At 37.9% G+C, this 21469-nt stretch overlaps 1 protein-coding gene across 14 annotated transcripts in view; it reads left to right on the forward strand.

The window, feature by feature from the left end:
* Positions 1-21469, forward strand: part of PRRC2B (proline rich coiled-coil 2B) — a 118508-nt gene that overhangs the window by 85812 nt on the left and 11227 nt on the right. For all 14 annotated transcript variants that reach the window (XM_074293913.1, XM_074293911.1, XM_074293920.1 and 11 more), the window contains exons 7-19: positions 1541-1782; positions 2176-2297; positions 2754-2896; positions 3371-3461; positions 8060-8252; positions 9357-9672; positions 10410-10597; positions 12757-12967; positions 13797-14019; positions 14732-16816; positions 18644-18849; positions 19270-19415; positions 20364-20505. In XM_074293913.1, coding sequence (XP_074150014.1) covers positions 1541-1782; positions 2176-2297; positions 2754-2896; positions 3371-3461; positions 8060-8252; positions 9357-9672; positions 10410-10597; positions 12757-12967; positions 13797-14019; positions 14732-16816; positions 18644-18849; positions 19270-19415; positions 20364-20505 — 4308 coding nt within the window. The remainder of the gene's footprint in view (positions 1-1540; positions 1783-2175; positions 2298-2753; positions 2897-3370; positions 3462-8059; positions 8253-9356; positions 9673-10409; positions 10598-12756; positions 12968-13796; positions 14020-14731; positions 16817-18643; positions 18850-19269; positions 19416-20363; positions 20506-21469) is intronic.

Here is a 21469-nt window from a genome sequence, read left to right on the forward strand (position 1 = left end):
AGGATCAGTGATGGTAATGTTAAAGAGAGGCAGATTGAAAGTTTAACAGAACTTTCCAAAAACTAGAGTTATTTCATTTTTGTATTTTTTTCTCTAGCATTTACCACAGTGCCTGGTATCCAGCAGGGTTTTTAAAAAGTGATTGTAAAATAGAGAAGTTGGTGTGGGAGGGAGTGATGACCCCTCACATGTGCCAGGAATTGTGCTAAGCACATTTACAGATTCTATCATCTGAGACTCACCATAGTCTTTAGAGGTAGATGGTGTTATTATTCCCACTTTACAGTTGAGGAAAATGAAGCATTCAGAGGTCTCCCAGCCCTGAACGACTTGATACCAGGTCTGAATGCAGCTTTTCCTACCTCCAGGCCTGGGGCAGGCTCCAGCTGACTTTGGTTCTCAGTAAAATAGACTCCTGTGATTAGAAGTTTAGAGTACATGATCAAGGCTTAGATTTTTTTTTTTCCCCAGAGATTGTATAACTATTCTCAGAAGATATGTAGACTCTTTAGAACTTCTGTTTCAGACTAAGTATTTATTGGGGGTTAATGAGCAAGAGTTAATCACTTAGAACCAGAGGATCTGAGGTAGACTTCTATCTACTAACACCTCTTTGTCCTTGGACAAGTAGTTTAAATTTCTTTAGGTCTCAGATTCTTTCTTTTGGCTGAGGCAATTGGAGTTAAGTGACTTGCCCAGGGTCACACAGCCAAGAGGTGTTAAGTGTCTGAGACCAGATTTGAACTCAGGTCCCCTTGAGGGCAGGGCTGGTGCTCTATCCACTGCACTACCCTAGTTGCCTTGAGGTCTTAGATTCTTATAAAATCATCTAGATGATTTCTGAAGTTCACTCTAGCTTTAAATCCCAAAATATTTATAGGATTGGTTAAGAGATGAGAAATTCTACATTTCAGGAATACATATTTCAGTAAACTTTTATGTTTTAGTGCCCTTTGATTAAGAATTATTTAAGAAGAATTTTTGTAGGATGAATGTTGGAAACCATCTTTGCATGTATTTTGAAAAATTAAAAGCTATTATTAAAGAAAAAAAGATATTTTAGTTTGATTCACTTGATTTTTAACCTGTAATTCTGTTTCCCACTAGCTCTTAATACAAAATGAAATGATGCTATTTGGTAGCAGTGTGTTAGCAAAATCATATAGTGAAATGTTATGTAAACCACTTTTTAAAAATTTCAATTACTTCTGACTGGAAGCTGATTTGTTTTTATATCTGCTTTAATTTATTTGGAGGGCTAGTTCTATGGGCCTGTGCTGATCTATAAATTTGGACCAAGACTCTAACATTTGGCAGTATTCTCATTTTCTGTTGCCAGCTGAAATGCCCTTTAGAGAGGCCTATTTATTCATACTCACGTGATAGATATCTGCTTGACCCAATTCAGCTTGATTCCTCAATTTATACATATCTATATATAATTTTTTTTTTTTTTATGAAAGAGGGGGTCCCTTTGACCTTCATAACCTCATACCGCTCCTTCCCCCTCCCTCCTTTTTTGCCCCCTTTTAATTTCCAGATGTGACGAGCTGGAGGGAGGGCGGTGGGCGGAACATAACCTCTGCCACATCTCTGACCGCCTCCCCGACTGAGCCGGGCAGCAAGAACTCGAGTACAGGAGATGGAGCCCCCTCCTCGACATGTACCAGCGATTCTAAGGAGCCTTCTCTCCGCCCGGCTCAGCCTGTCCGAAAAGGGGCTTCACAGTTCATGGGAAATGTATACCACCCACCTACATACCATGACATGCTTCCTGCTTTTGTAAGTCCTAAGTATGTAAAATTTTTCTTGGAAGTTGGATTGTGTCCAGCAGACCTTAGCTCAGATGGCTGACTCTTTTGTACATTATACAAAGTTTTCTATCCAGATGTGTAATTTTAGAGGTTTCCACCCTTTTGCATTTTCCTAGTACTTATTTCAGCACTGGTTTTTCAGTATAAAAAAAGTTGGTATTCCCCAAGACAGTCTCATTCCTATTTTTTAAATTTGCAGCAAGAAAGAAATGAAGGGGTGGAGGATAGTACAGTTTGGGGATGGCTAATTAGAAAACCTAAGGGTACCCTACTGTTGTCTTCCTTAATTGTTTTTTTCTAGGCAAGAATCATCTATTTTGTATAATTATTTGAAAACCTGTTTACCAATATTGTGTTTCAGATGTGTTCACAGCAGTCACCAGAGACCCAGGGTACAGTGGAACGAGGGTCTTTTCCTCTTCCTCAGCTACGCCTAGAACCTCGAGTTCCTTTTAGACAGTACCAGATGAATGATCAAGATGGGTAAGATACCATATTTGATGTGTGGAAACATAAGGTACATGTAGTTTTTATTTAAGAGTGTAATGAATAAAGACAGTTTAAAGATTGGGAGCCAATTGGGCTATATTGATTTTTGATATGCTAATTGCATAATGGACAAAGTACACTGAGTTTTAATTATAAGGCATTGGATAAGTTGTTCCAAAGTTACATGTTTCCTCAGGATCCCAGGAGCAATGAATGATGGACCTTATATTCACCTATGAAATAAAGGCCTCTCTTATTGGTACATGAAAATAAGTTAAAGGAGAGGGATATAGGAAGGGATTTTAAGTATTGTATATACTCTTGAAGCTTTTGATCATGGAGAATTAAAACAGAAGGAAGAAAATTGAATATCGTTTATTTTTCTCCAGTCTGTGTTATTGGATTATACAACATCATTCTACTACAATATCGTCTCCTCCTTTCCAATAGGAAAGAAAACAGAATGGGAATGTCCCGCCCAATACGCCCTATAAGACAGCTAGGGGAACGGGCTCCACGACCCACTATTATCAATGCTGAAAACCTCAAAGGGCTTGATGAACTTGACACTGATGCAGATGATGGTTGGGCAGGTATGAACTTTGATTGCTTGATTGGTTTTCAAATGACTGCTTGAAAAGGTAGGAATAATAGTAAATCACATATATTCTCTTGTGTTCTTTGATAGGGTTACTGAATTTTTGTATACCTTTTGGCATGTTTTTCCCCTTAGCTTGGAAATGAAGGGGAAAGGGATAGAGGAGCTTTGAGAGTTTACATTTTATTGCAACAGAACTGGGGTTTCTTTTTGTGCAGTTGTCTTTCATGATAGTTTTTGAAGTTAGGTGGGCTTCTTTTTGTGTATGGGGTAGACTGGGTTTTGCGTTTCAGAGTAATGGGAAATTTCTGAATGTTTCTTTATCTGTAACACTGTGGGGGGGGGTCTTTTTTATGGTTTGGCTTAGCAACTGATTTGGAAGGCTAGCCTTGTGTTCCCCCACCATATTGGAAAGATGCTGAATTTCTCTTCTTGTGTTGTTTCCTCCTTGGTCCTCCTGTTGCTGTAGGACTTCATGATGAAGTAGATTACTCAGAGAAACTGAAATTTAGTGAAGATGAGGAAGAGGAAGAGGCTCTTAAGGATGGAAGGCAGAAGTGGTAAGAAGTCTCTGCTTGGCTTGGTTTCTCTAATAGCAACTGTCCAGACTTGAGGATATTTAAAATAAACTATCCTGTAGTTTATCTATAGTTACAGATTTATCTTAAATCCTAGTGTAATGCCTCATCATGGCATGGAAGGCTTTTGAAGGCTATCACTAAATCATAAATTCTGGCAGGTTCTTTTATTTTGGAAAGACTTCCGGAGTCCTAGCAACATTCCCATGTTTTGCTTTTTTGAGAACCAACCTGTATAAGTATGGTGAAGGTCATTAAATTAGAATTGAATTCTTTGGTTGCAGCAGCCAGTGAAACATAGATTCAAAATGGCCAGTCTTGACATTTTCAAAGGAAACAAAAGCAGAAGAAAAAAAGAAAGATGCAACTAAGCGAAAGAATAGTTTATAGATTCTTCTTAGGAAATGTATAAAGGAAAGGATATCAGTAAGAAGACCAAAAGGTCTTGAAACTTCCTCATGTAGAAATACTCAATGTCTTTGCCACATGGAAAGCTAAAGGCAATGTTTCGTATTAGGATATAGAAATTCAGTTGTAAGATCTAAAGAGAAGAATAGCAGAAGCTGAGTACTGTTGACCCATAAAACAGTGAGAAGCAGTAAAGGGAGAAAAAAAAAATTAATGCAAAAGGCCCAACTGAGCAAAGACAACCCATACTTAAGAGTAAAATTGTAAAAGTATGATGACAGAGATGAATATATGTCCTATAAATATCTTAAAACCAAATGTACTGTCTTTCTCCCCAGTCCTTGTCTTCATAAATTCCATCTTATTGTCGAAGTCACTCCCATACTCAGTCTCCAGAGTAGAAACCTTAGGGGTCATCTTCAATTCCTCATTCTTACCTCATCCCCAGTCCATTGTGTTATCATGCTAATATAGACTCTCATCACCTCACACCTGAATGATTACAGTAATTTATTCATTGATGGTCTTTCCTCAAGTCTCTTCCCCACAATAATCCATCCTTCACTCTGCTGTCACATTGATCTTCTTAAAGTAGATCTGACCATATTGTACATTTCCCAGTCTATCATTTCATAAACTCTTGTGGCTCCCTATCACTTCTAGGATTAGGCTTTTTAGGCTTTTTATTTTTTATTTTTTTTTTTTTTTTTGCATTGGAGTTCAAAGCCCTCCCTATCCTGGCTCCCTTCTATCTTTTTAGTCTTCTTTTACCTTGTTTCCCTCTATGTAGTCTTCTGTAGAGTGACACTAGTTTCTTTGCTATCCTACACTGTATCTTCCAGCATTGGATATTTTTATTTACTTTCCCCCAGATCCAGGCAACTCTTTCTCCTCATCTGTCTCTACTTTTGATTTTCTTCAAGTATCAACTAAAGTTCCACCTGCTGCAAGAACCTGTTTTTCCATTCCCTTCTCCACCCCCCCCAACTTAGTGCTCGTGCCTTTCCTCTCTTGATATTTCCTTCAGTTTGTCCTATGTATATTTTGTTAGCACATAATTGTTTTTATGTTGTCTTTCCATTAAGAGGTGATTATCAGTCTCTTTTTTTCTTTCCTCTTTTCTCAACCCTCTTTTTCAGTCTAATCATTCAATATCTTATTGCTTTATCTTCACAAATACTGCTTTCATTCATCATTAATCTCCCTGGCTATACACCCTTAACACTTGCAGGGTCTTTTGGCTTCTTTTCTGGATAGTTGTTGATAGTTTTTTAGGTTCCTTTTTCCATTCTTCAAACAGTTGCCAGATAAGTATTCCTAAGACAAAAAAATCTGACAGCATCACTTCTTTACTCAAAAACTCTTATTGTTATTGCTCAGTTGTTTGAGTCTTTTTTAACCCCATTGGAGTTTTCTAGGCAATGACATTGGATTGATTTATCATTTTTTTTCTCAGCTCATTTTACAGATAAGGAAAATGAGGCAGAGTTAAATGATTTGCCCAGGGTCACACAGTTAATAAATTTATGAGACTGAATTTGAATTCAGTTCTTTCTGACTTTAGGCTTGACGCTTCTTCCGCTGTATTACCTAGCTGAGTAGATTTTTGTTGCTCTTGGAATAAAATATAACATCCTCAGCTTGGCATTGAAAGTTCTCCAAAATCAGGTTCCCATTTACGTTTCTAGTTTTATATCTTCACCCCATCTTTTTTTAGTCTAACTAGCTTCTTAAGTAGTATAGTTCCCATGTATCACGTTTTTTTCCATGCTTTGGCACAGTATAAATTTTTTCCCTTCTTCAAGTTAGTTATTAGTGTTATTTCTTTCAATTTATATTCTCTCCTCCCCCTCCCTTCCTTTTCCCCTAATTGCTTAGTATTTTCTTTATGTGGACTTAATCGTGTACAAATTAGGTTCCCTCACTAACACAGAAGGCTAGGTGTTAAGTCTGGGGGTTCCTGGCGTGCTTCTAGTGTGGGAGGAGTATCTGCCCTCTACTTACCTTCCTATCTGGGGTCTTCGGGGTACCACCGGCTTCTGCATCAGAAGAATCACACTGAGTCGAACTGCCGAGGAGTTAAGCGGTGCTTTATTCAGGAATCGATTACATGGCGTAGAAAAGGTGTTCCCCCCCAATCAGGCAGTATACTAACTTATATACTCTTTAAACAATGGCGAACTCCAATCAAAAGCTAAGTATAGAGTTTTTCCTTTTTTGGCTGTATATAGATCTTAAAGGCTATGTGTCTTAATATAGGAAGTGTATATGTGTCACATGCCTGTTCCAACGGCCTCATACTCTCCTTACTCAGCAGTAAATGTAGGTCCAAGTTGATCTGTACTCCAACAGCTAGGACAGGAGTTTTTCTCTTCTTGGTGCTTTTGCAACTTAGTAGAGTACTTTTATAAAAGTTTGTTGAATTAAATGATATATTTTAGTCTTAGATCAGCCACTGGAGGGACTGGAAACATATTTATATGCACAGGTTGTACAATTGGAGGGCTTTGAGAGGACAATAGGTGTGGGTAGGAGGGAGAGAAGAATATTTAAGATTTTATTGTTATTAAAGAAAATCAGAATGAGAAAATAAGTACTGACTCATCTGCCTAATTTCTAATCAAAAATTTTAAGAGAATAGAGCAGAGTACTGATTGAAAACTCTAGAGATTACAAATACTTAACTGTTTATTGACTTATGTTTATGTGATTTGATCAACAAAAACCATTACCTTAAAGATGTTTTAAACACAAGATATGCATGTCTCCTGTGCATATCAAAATCATACAAAATGTTAACAATGAAAAATGGCAAACTTTCTCAATTGTTAATGTCAATTGAAGCATAAAACTAACCCATAGAGAGGGTTCTTCAGTGTCTTGGTTGAAGAATTCCCTCCTTAAGTGTCAAGTCTCTTAAGGTAATCCTGTTTATAAATGATACTGCATTGATTACATCAAACTCAAAACATGTTGAACTTATTAAATAGAGACTCTAGATTTTGGTCTAACTATGCACATATGTGATATAGGCAATGCAGTTCTGAATTGGATTTATGGTCAGAAAGGAAAAACATGAAAAGGGAAGAGAAGCAGGAGTGTGGGCTAGATTATTAGGTAGCAGAGTTTCCTCACATCACATCTTTGGGGAGGATTTTCTAATTATTTTAATAATCTCAAGCCTGTCCTGAAACCAAAGTCCTCCTTTTTCTTCTAACTCCCTCTTTTTTCCTTTTTAAGAAAAATTTATTTTCATTTCCAAATTCTTAGCACCCTCTTCTCCCTCCAATCTTTTCTCCACCCATTGTGAAGTCAAGATATATCATACCTATTATACATATGAAATACTATAAAACTTTCCACATTAGCTATGTTGTGGGATGGGGGAAGAGGGGAGTAGAGTCAAGAAAACTAAAGAAAAAATATATCCTGTACTTAAGAGTTCATCAGTTCTCCCTCTAGAATCCTTTAAAATTGTCATGGATCACTTCCTTGTTTTTTAAGCCCTTTAAATATTCTGATACCTTTCTATAGACTTAGGTGAATCATGTATTGAGATTGGGAATCAAAATCCTCTAATTGTGATATCAGATTGAAGTAGAAATTCAATCCTGAAGGCTGTCTTGTTGATTACATTAATCTAGTTTGGTTACATCAAAGTTGTCATCCTTTGCCCTAAAACAATATTCTATTATTCTTTTGTGTTTAACTTAAAATCTGCAGAAGAAAACAATTACCTATTTTTGCATATTTAGACTGATTTCTAGATCCATAGCAAACTGTCTTCAACTAAGAAAATATTCTGTTATAGTGAAAAGAATACTGGATTTTGAGTCAGAGGACCTTATTTGAATCACAGCTCAACCTTTATAATTTTGGAGAAGTCAGTTTACCTCTCCAAAACTGTTTCCTCATCTTTAAAATAAAGAAATTAGATTTGAGCCCTAAATTCTCTGATTGATGATGATTTTCTATGAATTTTAAGTGAAAGTCTAATTGGTTGGAGTAATCATTACTCCCACTAGATTTTAGCTTTTCTCCTTCATTATGACCTAGTGATGTTAGTGACTTTGTTAGGAGTTTGTTGGACTTCTCAGATGAAGTTGGTTAGAAGGACCAGAATTTGTTTAAAATGATTGAAAGAATTAATCTTAAAAGTAATTTTGTTATAGGAACAATTGGGATCCAAGGAGACAGCGGCAGTTGTCACTGAGTTCTGCAGACAGTACTGATGCCAAGCATACCCTGGATGAAGGAAAGAACTGGAGTGAATCTATGGGCATATCTCGGGCCATCCGTAAGGTGCTAGAGCCTCAACCGCCTTCTAGGAAGCTGAATAGTTGGACCCCAACTCCTGATTATCAGGTATGTTGTATGCTTATGAGATCTGTGATCTTACCGTTCAAGTAAGAAAACATAAATCTCCATTGATTAGAACAAGATTCATAGTTGAACCATAAATAAACCAAAGAGCATTTAATTAATCAGAAGATATGGTTGTATTTCCACTAAATTCTATAGGTATGTCCCTAAAAACTACACAAATTGTATTATTTTTGATAGTTGTTGGGAACTAATTATTTCAAAGAATTCTATTGTAAATATTTTTATATTTGTGTTTTGTTCTCTCATGTATAATTCTAGATTTTATTATGTTTTATTAGTTTCAAATGAGTGGCTCGTTAACAATTTAAGTAATAAGAAATATAAGAGAAGGCTTACATGTAATCATCTTATGGTGGCCTGCTTGAATTAATTTTTGTATTTTGTGAATAATAATTACTTCCATATGTTGCTTTAACATCTTCAGACTTGCTTTACACTTATTTATCTTTTGAGCTTTACAACATCTCTGAGTTAGGTATCCTGATTTTGGAGATTAAATTGAATGAATATTATACTGTTATCTTCTAGCTAATTAATATTTTTTGCCAAACCTATGACATGATAAATGTCTTAGTCTAGGTATTGTCAGAATTTATAAAATAATATCCATTTTTTGTTTGTATTTGAGCACTGATAGGCCAAGAAATTGCTCTTCACTAGCCAAACTTTGTAACCCATCTGCACTCCAACATCTTCAGAGAGAAATTCTCAGATTTTCCTATTTTATCTTCAGTAGTCAAAGTAGCTATTATAATTTGATTAAGGTTGCAGTATTTAATTTTTGTATAGAGAAAATGAATTTTATAGTTTCACTGTGGAGTTGTAAACTTGGAGGATTATCCATTTGTAAAAGGCTATAAGAATTGAGTAGTTTTGGTACCTAAAGAATGGTGAAGAAATGGAACCTTGGCTCTGTGCTCTGGTAGTCTAAGCTTCCTGATGTCTGAATTTGTCACCCTTGGCTCTTTTTTGCCCCAGAAAGTGAGTTGGGAGTCATAAGCTCCACTTTTGTGAGACTGAGACTTGTGATTTATGTTGTTTTTTTGAAGTAGTATCTCAATCTAGGCTCTCTTGTTTTGGCAGAAGCCTTCAATGAATAACACACTCCGGCAGCAGTCTGTGGAAGACAAGGAGGATAAGCTGCCTCCACGGCAAAAGTTTGTCCCCTCGGAAATCTCTGAGGCTGTGGAGAGAGCCCGAAGACGCCGGGAGGAAGAGGAGCGTCGGGCTCGGGAGGAGAGATTGGCTGCCTGTGCTGCCAAGCTCAAACAATTAGATCAGAAGTGCAAGCAAGCCCAAAAGGCCAGTGAGGCACAGAAACATCCAGATACTGAAGCCCCCCGATCCCCCGCCCCGGAGAAAAGTTCCCCGCAGGAGAATGGCCACGCTTTCCACAAAGGTATGAACTGTTCCTCAGCTATGTAACTCCAACAGCTTCATCACTCATCAGGTAATTCCATGGAGTTGGTAAATGTAAAATTTTTTTATAATTACATAGCAACAATCTCTGATGACCTTGGAGCATATTATAAGCAATTTGTTTCACAATATTTTTTCAACAAAGTTTGGGTGAAATTTTGTAGACCAAAACTTACTTTCTGGTGTGTGTGTGTGTGTGTGTGTGTGTGTGTGTGTGTTTTGTTTTGTTTTTTTTAATTTGGAAAAACTATTACCCTGAGAATTAAACTTGCTTACAGTTAAGTGGTTTTATTAGTAGAGTTGGTAGAAATTGACACTTGCTCTTAGATTTGATGCTATTGCTCTGGCCAGGCCAGGAATTTTCTTATTGTGTCATTTGACTTTGATAGCAAATACTTTATATTTGGAAGAGGATTGTTCCTTAGCAATAATTGTCTATAGCTGGAGCAAATGAAAAGACATTTTAGGGGCCAAATGAGTTTTGTTCTGTCCTGAATTTAAAAGCTGAAAGATTATGTGAATATTTTTGTATAGTTAAATTTTTTCTAATTTATTAAAGTCACATATCATAAAAATTTTTCTCTTAATGATCTTAGCTAAAAAGAGAGAACAATGTATATGGACAGCACAATTTGAACATTGAAAGTTGATGCCTGACATCACGTTTTCAGTATTTTTGTGAAGTGACAGTATAAATTCTTCTGTTTTTCTCTGCAGCAACACCTGAGTCACATACCCAGGAATCTCCTGCCAACTGTAATGAAGAAGAGTCAGCTATCCCTTCTGCTGTGATTCAGAGCAGCAGTGATGAAGAGCTCAGAGAATCCACATCTCCTACACAAGAATTCAACAAATACCAAAAATCACTTCCCCCTAGATTTCAGCGCCAACAACAGCAGCAACAGGTAAAGACAATAAGCTTAATTTAAAGAATCTTTCAAAACAAAACAAAGCAGCAATTTCAATTTCCTTCTCCTTTTGTCCTTGCTGAACAGTAATTTTAAGAGTTGGGCAATTAAAATGGAGACAGTTTTAGATCATAATATGCTTATTATTAAAAATAAGGGATGAAATTTGAAATTTTTGGTGTGTCTAATGTTTTCTTGTTAGTTAAAAGACAGTGTGCTTGGTTATCAGTATGTAAATGAAAGAGTATACTTTAGACCCTAAAGACTAGTTCTTGTGTCAAAGTAGTATCCTTTGGTTGCTCCAAATTAAAAGATTACTTTGAATCTTTTGATTATCATTGTCTCTGTTCCTTTTTAGTGTTCACACGCCAAAGGATATCCCATTGTGCTTGAAGTTTTTAGTTCTCTTGAAAAGTAACCGTAGAAATTTAAACCCAAAGTCTTCAGGAGCTTTCACCTAATGCCTATACTTTTTTTTTTTTTTTTTTAAATATTAATAAATTTCATCCCCTCACTCCCTCTACTCCCTCCCCTTGATGACATAATGCCTGTACTTTGTACAGGAACAGATAACTTGTTGAGTTTTTTGGTGTACTTTCTGAGATTGGAAATTTAGTAAGGTAAATTCATGAAGCAAGGGGTCTCATTAAGGTATTTTGTATAGCTTTATTTAAATAGTACATTACTAACAGTGACTAAAGTTATCCCTTAACTAAAAGGTGGGATGGACCAGCACTAGGCTGAAAGTGATAGGCAAATTGAACAATTCCAGTAAACAAACTGTGTGCTTAGCTTCTCCAAGGACATTTGAGATTGGGACATGAAGACCTCTGCTGAGTTCTCATGTCTTGCTTCTATTTTTGAAAGAAGGAAAATAGTCATCATGTTTGTTATAATTAATGCATTAATCAGTTATCAGATTGTCCTAAAGAATAGGTTTTGCTAGAGCATCCAACATCTTTAGATATGCTATATTTCTTGAGAATTTGTGAGATGTGCTATTTATGGGTATTGACCCTCAGCCACCTTCTTTTCCATATGGAATCTGCTGTATCTTCATGCAATATTAAGCAGTCAGTTTAGGTGGCCTTTTCTGTTTTTATTGGGGTAGGATTGTATTGAAGGCATGTTGAATCAAGTTGCATTAATATATGTCCTTACTTCGTGGCTCTCTTCAATAATGAGATGATTCAAACCAGTTCCAATTGTTTAGTAATGAAAACAACCATCTACACCCAGAGAGAGGACCGTGGGAACAGAGTGTGGACCACAACGTAGCATTTTCACTCTTTCTATTATTGTTTGCTGGCATTTTTGTTTTCCTTCTCAGGTGTTTTTTTTTTTTCCCTAGATCCCATTTTTCTTGTGCAGCAAGATAGCTGTATAAATATGTATACATATATTGGATTTAACATACATGATAACATATTTAACATATATTAGACTGTTTGCCATCTAGGGGAGAGGGTGGGGGGGGATAAAGGGGAAAATTTGGAACAGAAAGTTTTGCAATTGTCAATACTGAAAAAATTACTGATGCATATGTTTTGTAAATAAAAAGCTTTAATAAAAAATAAAATAAAAAGATAAGATGGAAAGGAAGATCAGGAGGGGGAAAAAAAAAAAAAAAAAAAAAAACATGTCCTAATAGCAAGGATCATATGCATGTTGAATTGATTCAAGTTTGATTTTTTTTTAACATAAACAACTAACTGTTGGACTTATGGAACAAAATAGGATAAAGGAAAAATGAAACTTTCTGTAGCAAATCTCTTGATTTTTCAATTTACATTGATTCTTTTCAAAGATTGGATACTGATCAGTTCTAGACATCAGATTGCATTTGAATAAATACTGCCTGTGTTGTATTGTAGCAACATCTCTATTTCTGTGGTTTGATGATATAAAGCAATTTTCACTTTGGGAAGTTTTTACATCCATATAAATTGTGGCCAGTCATGACCATGAAGGCTAGCACTCCTGCAGTTTCAGTCATTTCCTGCTTTTATTTTCCTGTTCTATATGGGATATTCCTTTTTTTTAGTTCTTGCTCTCTCAGAACTCTTTGATCAGCAATGGAAGAAAATGCGTGTGGGTGGGTGCTTTCAATTCTCAACATCTTGTACTTTACCAAATTCATTTTCCTTCTTGATCAGGAACAGCTGTACAAGTTGCAGCACTGGCAGCAGCAGCAGCAGGTTTATCCTCCACCTTCCCATTCCCACCCTCAGCGCACCTTTTACCCACATCACCCTCAGATGCTAGGATTTGATCCCCGTTGGATGATGATGCCCCCTTATATGGATCCACGAATACCTCCAGCTCGAACCCCTGTTGACTTTTACCCTTCAGCTCTACATCCTTCAGGTATGAACTTTCTGATTGTAATCTAACCCAGGATTAGTCAACTGGCCAGATTCTTTTTATCATTTAAAAAAGTAATGTTCTCCCCCTTGCTCACCTATACGTTTTTGAATGTGGAGGATAAGTTTAAGTTCTTAGAACTTTTTTAACGTACATTTTTAGAATGTAGACTTTGTAGACCTTGGTAGATAGTCTTGGCTGACAAGTCTGATTAGTGAGAAACTTCACTTCCCCAAAGTTAAGTGACTATAACCCAAACTGGTCAATGTATTTTATCAGTGATTTTATCTTAATCTACTTAGGTGTGTATGGGAGGAATCTCATCTTTCCCTTCTCCCTGCTAATTTCCCTAAGATGAGGAAACCTTTTGACTTTTTAAAACTCTTTCAAGTTTCTAGAACCTTTTATCTTGTTGTGGATGATGGCTAGGTAAGAGTAGAGCCTGGGAAATGACAAAGTAGCTTATCGTTTGCCCAAGGCAGGCTTTGGGGGCCTTAATTCACTTTTCTTAGCTCTTTAGCAGTGAAAGAGTCCTAATATGGGACTCCCTTTAGTTCTCCATCATAAAACCATTTCATTTCTTTGAAAGTTATCTCTGATGTATTGCTGGTATTCGTTGTGAATAATAAGCCTTTGTAGATCAGTCATTGATGAGTGGCAGCATTCCCATTCCTTTTTCCATTTTTCTGTTTCTTGACTGTTCTCTCCAATTAAGTGGTAGGTTTCCAAATCCACTTCCTTTTTTCTTCCTTAAGGAAGAGATTGCACCAGTCCCTACTGTGCAGCCAGGTTCTTGATAAGATTGTAGTTATCAGTTCTTTGCTATCTTTAGGAATGATGAAACCAATGATGCCACAGGACTCCATCAATGGGACTGGCTGTCACTCTGAGGAACAGAACTGTCCACCCCCAGTCCAGGAAAGGAAAACTGCATCAATGGAGCCTGCTCCTGTGTGGAGCCAAGAGAGCTTTGTGACAATTCAGAACAAGGGGTATTCTCTCCCAAACCCAAAGCAAAATGACCCAACTTTGACAGTTGAAGGAGTACATGTCAGGTGAGAGGCTGTGGGATGCCACTGACCTACTACTGATTAACTGAGGATGATTCTCCAATCCCTGCTTATGAGATGAAAATCAGGGTTCAGTGAGAGATGATGCTAGTGAGGTGAAGGGGAACAGTGGACCTCTTTATGTGCCCTTAGGGGAAGAAAGGGTGATAAGGGGCTTTTGGACATCTGCATTTTCTTTTGGATGCTTTTTCGTGAGAGAATTCTAACTGACGGCAGAATTGAAAGCCAACCAGGAATTCTTGATAACTAAAGGGAAGCAGTAAAAAGTGCTGCCTTATTCTCATGCATTAGTACCTCAAGACCTTTTTAGAGGGGTGGGTCAAGGCCGCCAGTCGACTAAGTTAAGGAAATCAATGCTGATTACCCAGTGTACTCATAGAGTTCAGCTTACTATTGCTTTTCCCTAAGTTCATTATGTTTCCAGGATGATACATTGTGTCTCCAGGGCTATGAATTCCTCAGTGTTGTGGATTCTAAAGACAGTGACAAATTACTCAGACATTCTGACTTGTGGGTTTGTGATTACTTTGTTTAAAGATAGAGAATGATCTTGATGCTTGTAATTTAAAATGCCAAACTTTTTCCTCCTCTTTTGGAACTATATTCAGAATGGAAATCTGGAACCAGATTCGAATCACATTTATTGTTTTTTTTTTTTTTTTTTTTTTTTTTTTTTTTTTTCCTGGTTCCTTTTCAGGAATGAAAGCTCTTACTCTGCCTCAGCTGGAAGGTCAGGAGGTATAAGTGCCCAGCATGATCTCTTTGAGGAGAGAGGAGATGAGTACTTAAATGCTTTTGACAAGAAAGCCCAAACAGACTTTGACAGCTGTGTTTCTTCTCAAAGAATAGGCCAGGAGCTTTTGTTTTCACCCCAGGAAAATGTACAGGAGGCAGTTGCTTCTGGGGTTCACCACACAAACCTCAGGTGCTCCCCATTGGAGTCTGACTTTGTTCCAAGTGATAAAAAACCAGAATATAGCAGTTGGGATGTTGGACATCAGCAGAAGTCCTCTGACACAACTAACAACCTGGAAGAAGAGGTTACTAAGGAGGGACAATCCTTCAACTCTGACCCATGGAAAAAGGAGGGGAGTGTCAACAAACAGCCTGCCTCAGAGACAGAATGGGTTCCTGAGAATCGAAACACTAATAACCAGCAACAGGAACAAATCGGGAGGACTCGGAGATCTGGTCCTATTAAGAAACCCGTCTTGAAGGCTCTCAAGGTTGAAGAAAAGGAGAAGGAGCTAGAGAAAATTAAGCAGGAAGTGGGAGAAGATAAATTCCATCAAGCCAAAGAGAAGGAGCCTCTCCATAAAACTGAGAATGATGGGAATAATGAGGGAGATTCTGCATCGGTCAACTCTTCACATTCCCTGCTGGTTCAGAAAAGCTCCTCCCAAACTAGCTTTGGCCATGAGCCCGAGAAAGGAGAGGAAGAAGAGAAACCCGATAAGGCCTGGGAGACCAAGGTGTCAAGGGAGTCCAGTGATCTTCCTCCAACAAAGAGGAACAACTGGATTTTTATAGATGAAGAACAAGCCTTTGGAGGCAGAGGTCAGAATAGAGGCCGTGGCAGAGGTTTCAGAGAATTCACTTTCCGAGGTCGGGGTACTGGTGGAAGTAGTGGCAGTGTTTGTGGGAGTGGTGGTATCATTGGTGGGAGAGGAATATATAATAACCAAAGAAGTACCCGAGGGCGCAGTCTTCGGGAGTTCAATCAGTCCGAAGACTTTTCTCGAGGCAAGCCCCGACGCAGAATTGCCAGCGAGACACACAGTGAGGGCTCTGAATATGAAGAACTTCCTAAACGACGCCGACAAAGAGGATCGGATAACGGGAATGAAGGCTCTCATGTGGAAAGAGAGGAAAGTGACTTGAAGAAAGGTGATTACAAAGATTCCTGGAGATCTAACAAGATCTATTCTGATGACCATGGTAGCTTAGATGTTAAGAATAGAGCCCCTCGAGCTTTTGGCCGCGCACTTCCCCCAAGGCTGAGTAACTCTGGGTATGGACGGAGAAGCTTTGTGTCAAAGGAATCATCCCATTGGCAGGGCAAAAGTACTGGAGGCTCTTGGCAAGAATACAACAACAGTATGTCCTCAGATACTTTTGGGGCTCGTCGACAAACAGACCGAGACTATATCCAAGATAATTATAAACACTCTGATTCATTCAGTGGGAAAGGCTTTGAAGACAGTCACCTGGATGATAAAAGGTCCTTCTTCCAGGATGATTATGCAGATTCTGAAAATGTGGAAAACCGGCCCTTCCGGCGAAGGCGGCCCCCCAGGCAAGATAAGCCCCCTCGATTTAGGCGCCTTCGACAAGAGCGAGAGTCCTTAGGCCAGTGGGGGACTGATGAGGGGCCAAACTTACTTTCTGGTCAGTGGCCAGGAAGGCCAAAGTTGGTTCTGGCAGAAAAAAGCAGCCTGTCTGGTCGGAGAACCCCTGAACTCTCCTACCAGAATTCTTCCGATCATGCCAATGAGGAATGGGAGACTGCCTCTGAGAGCAGTGACTTCAGTGAAAGGCGGGAGCGGCGGGAAGGCGGAGCAGCTGAGGCCGATGCCCAGCTAGATACCTTGTCTGGGTCCAGCCTGGGGGAGAAGAGAGAGCTGGCCAAACGGAGCTTCTCTAGCCAGAGACCCCTGGTAGACAGGCAGAGCCGCAAGATGGAACCTGGAGGGTTTGGAGAGAAGTCTGTCAGGCAAGGAAGTAGTGGATCTGCTGCCCGCTATGAGACCCAACAAAATGGAACTCCTTTGAAAGCCAAAAGGTAACAAAACACAAAATCCTTTTGTTTTTTCATGTTTTACAACTTCAAAGAAACGCATGGAGCTTTATCCATAAAGGTAGCAATATCCACCTCTCGATCTGTCTGTGTCTCTACTGGGTGACAGATGGTCCCTAACTCGGTCTAAAGTTGCATACCAGAAAGACTAACTGTTGAGATCACTTTTCATGGTTTTTTCCTCCATTAACCAAAGGTAATTGTTACTGTTGTGTCTAAAGCTAAACCATACCCACCCACTCACCCACTCACTCCAGGTATCTTCGAAGATAAAAGTCTAGCATCCTTGCTGGTGTCATAAGCCCTGCCCAGGGGATCACTGCAAAGAAAGCAGTTTTTCTTTACAAGATAATAAGCAGTAACTAGTTTACCAGATTTCTCTACTCAAAAGCTTCTTTGGTCAGCAACCCTGTCTGGGGAGGTTTGTAGCATTCTAACTCCACCAAGTCAGCTTTTCTAGGAATCCTGCCTCCCAACAATAGGAAAGCAAGCAAATTTTCCTTCTGGAATGTTAATGTGATGCAGCAAGGGACAGGGGATAATGAAAATAACTGTCAGAGTTTATTTCCAGTGTTGCTTCAGAGCCCGCACTGCCTATAGCTCTACAAGCATATCTCTGGTAGAAACTTTGGATATTCAATTTTCAGGGATCACTGCTCCCTTGGGAGAACCTACTGGCTGCTCCTGGCTTGGAAAGATATGGACTACTTGATTGTTGATTTCCTTTAAATCCCTTCTCTTTATAGATCTGGGGGTGTGAATACTCTTGAGATCTGTGGAGTAACAATTAATTTAGATACTAAGGTGGAGTTTATGCTCTCAAATGTTGGTCTATTTTAGCTTTAAATGTTCTCAGCTGATGATGTTTGGAGTAATTTCTGCTCTCTGCTCCTTTCCTGGTATTTCTATATGGTTCTACTAGAGGGAATAGCCAAGAGTAGACTATGGTTAGAATTATAAAATGTGTCCAGAAAGGGCATTTTATTCCTTTAATTCTCTTTTCTTGTGCATCTATGCTGAATCTTATAGGCATATGGTAGAAAAGAGAAGTTAATTAGGGATAATTGTGGAAATAATTAATAGTAACAATTAGCATTCATTTAGCATTATAAAGTTTGCAGAACACTTTATGAATATACTCTTAATCTGAAGAGATAGGTGCTGCTATTCCATTTTACAGATGAAGAAACTAAGACAGATTGAATTATTTGCCTAGGGCATCACAGGTGCCTAGGGCACACAGCTAAGTGTCTGAGGTCAAATTTGAATTCATGTCTTCCTGACTTCAAATCTAGCACTCTGTCTGTTTTGCTACCTAGCTTTTACAGGACCTATGTCAGGAATATATAATATTGCTGAGTCAGTGCTTAATTTTTTTTTTAAATGTGGTTTTATTTTATTTTTTCTCAATTATATATAAAAATAAATTTTAACTTTTTAAATGAATGTTTTTATGATTTCTGAGTCCCGAAATCCTTCCTCATCCTTGAGAAAGCAAGTACTTTGGAATAGATTGCAAAATTAGCTGTTATAAAAGAGAACAGATACCCCCCCCCAAAAAAAAAAGAGGGGAAAAAAAAAAGAAGAAAAACAAAGTAAAAAAGTCTGCTTCAATCTGTATTTAGACCCTATCAGTTAGTTCATAAAGTTTTTAAATGAAACTATAAGCAAAAGTGAGAACATGGCTAAACTGCCCAAGTTGATTAAAAATAACACACACTGTGTGCATGTGTATACCTCCTAAGGTTATTTTTCTTCTGTTGGCATATGGTTGGTTTATCAGACCTTACTCATACTCTTTTCCCTTTCTAGGTCTCCAGAAGAGGCTTTACCTGGAGGCGTTGGCAACTCTAACAGTGGGAGCAGTCATTCCACATACAGTCTGGAACGAGTTGCCCACACCAATTCTGACATTACTGAATCACCAGTGAAAAAGCCAGAGAAAGAATCCAAGTTGGCTGTTCAGCGGACAAGCGAGAAAGGAGAGGCCCTTCCACAGTTCGACTTAAGTTATGGAAGTGAGTTTCTGATCAGTCTTGGAAATTAGGAATGCAGAGAAAATGAAACAAACAAACAAACAAACAAGCACGAGCTAGGAAATCCTGTGATTTATTTGGTAGTCTCTCCCTTCACCTAATGGAAGGCTTAGGTATCATTTTTCAGTTAATATTGGATATGGTAGATGAGGAGGGTGGTATCTCTTTGATGCAGCAAAGATACATGTCATGAGGTCTTTGTCTAGATGGTATAGAGCTGCTCTTTGATACAATTAGGTTAGTATCTGTACTATAGACAAAGGTGAGGTCTTAGCAACCTAAGTTGCTAACCTAACAGAGTAAACTATTGTTTTGAGATGAAGGAATTTTCATTTATGGAGGAACGTCTAATAACTTTAATGGAAAAAAAAATTTTCCCTTTCTTATGGAACTTCCACTCAGATACTATCATAGACAATCGGGTTTCAAATCCTGGAGAAGAAAATGAAGTGGGTTCCATGGTGAGTGAAGGATTCATTGAGGTTTTAACTAAAAAGCAACGTCGCCTGTTAGAGGAAGAGCGGAGGAAGAAAGAGCAGGCTGTCCAGGTGAGTAAAGATGGGAAAATACAGGGGCAGCCAGATGGTGCAGTGGTTAGAGCACTGGTCCTGGAGTCAGGAGAATCTAAGTTCAACTCCAGCCTCAGACACTTTTGACACTTAATGGCTGTGTAATCCTGGGCAAGTTACTTAATCCCAGTTGCCTTCAAAAGAAAAGAAAAAGAAAAAAAGAACAGGGCAGAGAATAGGAAGAGGGAAGATAAGCAATGTGATGCTAAAGAGATAAAGAGAGCTGGGATTGAATGATAAGATTTTAGATAAGGCAATAGAGTAAAGGCTTCCATGCCAATGCTAAGAAGGTGTCTTGCTTCATTTAGTTCCCCAAAATAAATGTGTGATAAAATACAGGTAATATAGCAAGTGATTGCAAAAAGACCAGGGAGTTTTGTGTGAACATTGAATTTCTATAACTCGTCTAAGATTTATTCTTTCTTACATAGTGAGTCTGATAGCATGAATTCATTTGGTTTTTTAAAAAGTATTTTTGTATTTTCAATTTTAAAAAATATTTAATATGCTGTTTTTCTCCCAGTTATTTGCAGAAACCTTTGACAATTTTTTAAATTTTGCATTTCAAATTCATATATGTCATGTTATGAAAGAAAACACAGATTAAAAAAGATAAAGAAAGCACAGAAAAAGTATGCTTTGATCTGCATTCAGATGCCATCAGTTCTTTCTCTGGAGACATAGCACTTTTCAGCATAAGTTCTCATACATGCAGTTGTACTGCTTGTTTCCATGTAGATTTTTGATGAAGTCTTGTGAAAAAGAAGGAACTATGACCAAGAATGTGTTATGTAGAGAGAGGCAGAGATTTGGATCTTCTGAGCAATCTGAGTTGGAGTTGAGCGTCATGATGAAATTGACAGGAAAGGCTTGAATTTTATATTTCTGGAATTTATATTTTATTATCTATTAACTCTCTTTTCTCAGGCGCCCCCAAAAAGCCGTGCTCTGTCATCACGGATTCCTCCTCGTTTTGCTAAGAAGCACAATAACCTATGTTTAGAGCAAGGGGATGGAGCAGTGCCCAGCAGCAGCTTGGGCACAGAAATCTGGGAGAGTAACAGTCAAGGTGAGCTCAGAGCATCACCTTGGGTGGGTCACATCTTACTTTTCCTGCATGCATGTGGGAAGAATTTGGGCAACTACTAGGAGCAGAGACCAATTCTAATGAATACTTTATTACCTGGAAAAACTACTCACTGCGCTCAGCATAGTAGCTTATGATCTTGACAGGATTTTAGCCAATGATTTTCTTCACCTTATTTTAGCAGGGAAATATAGTACTGTTTTCTGACAGTCTGACATTTCTTATACCTACAATATGCCTTTTCCAGCTCTATCTCAGTTATAATATTCAGGCAGTTTTTGACCAGCCCGTTTCATGTGATAGCAAACAAAAATTCTGTGCACTTTACTTTAGGAAATAAACATCTAAGCCAATTGTGTTTCTACATATTACTCCTTTTTGTTCCTGTTGTAAATCTTAATATTTTGGAATCATAGTTTTAAAGCTGGAGAAGTATGGATGCCTAAGAAGGCTCTTAACTCTTCATTTTACAAATGGAAAAACTGAGATATAGAGGCCACAAATGGTAGGGATGGAATATGGATCCAAGGTCCTCTAAGTCTGAACTCATTGCTCTTAGTATTCTATATGGTGGCTTGTTTTATTGCTCTGGAAAAAAAAATTCTGTTTCTGAGACATCATTGAATGACTTTTGATAATGAAAGAAATTTTAAATCCCATATTTATCTTCTGACAAAATATTCCATGATAACTCTAAATTTTAAAATATCAATGCAGAAAAATTAAGTTTATTTTTTAATTTAACATAATTGCATAATTTTTAAAGAAAAAACAATACCAGATTTACTGAATAAACAAACTGAATTAGTATGCATTTTCTTTTTTCTTTTTTTAAATTTTTTTATTGAAGTTTTTTATTTTCAAAACATATGCAAAGATAATTTTTCAACATTGACTCTTGAAAACCTTTGTGTTCCCCCACCTCCTCCCCTAGATGGTACATAAT

The sequence above is a fragment of the Sminthopsis crassicaudata genome, chromosome 2, assembly GCF_048593235.1.
Source record: "Sminthopsis crassicaudata isolate SCR6 chromosome 2, ASM4859323v1, whole genome shotgun sequence".
Lineage (NCBI taxonomy): Eukaryota > Metazoa > Chordata > Mammalia > Dasyuromorphia > Dasyuridae > Sminthopsis > Sminthopsis crassicaudata.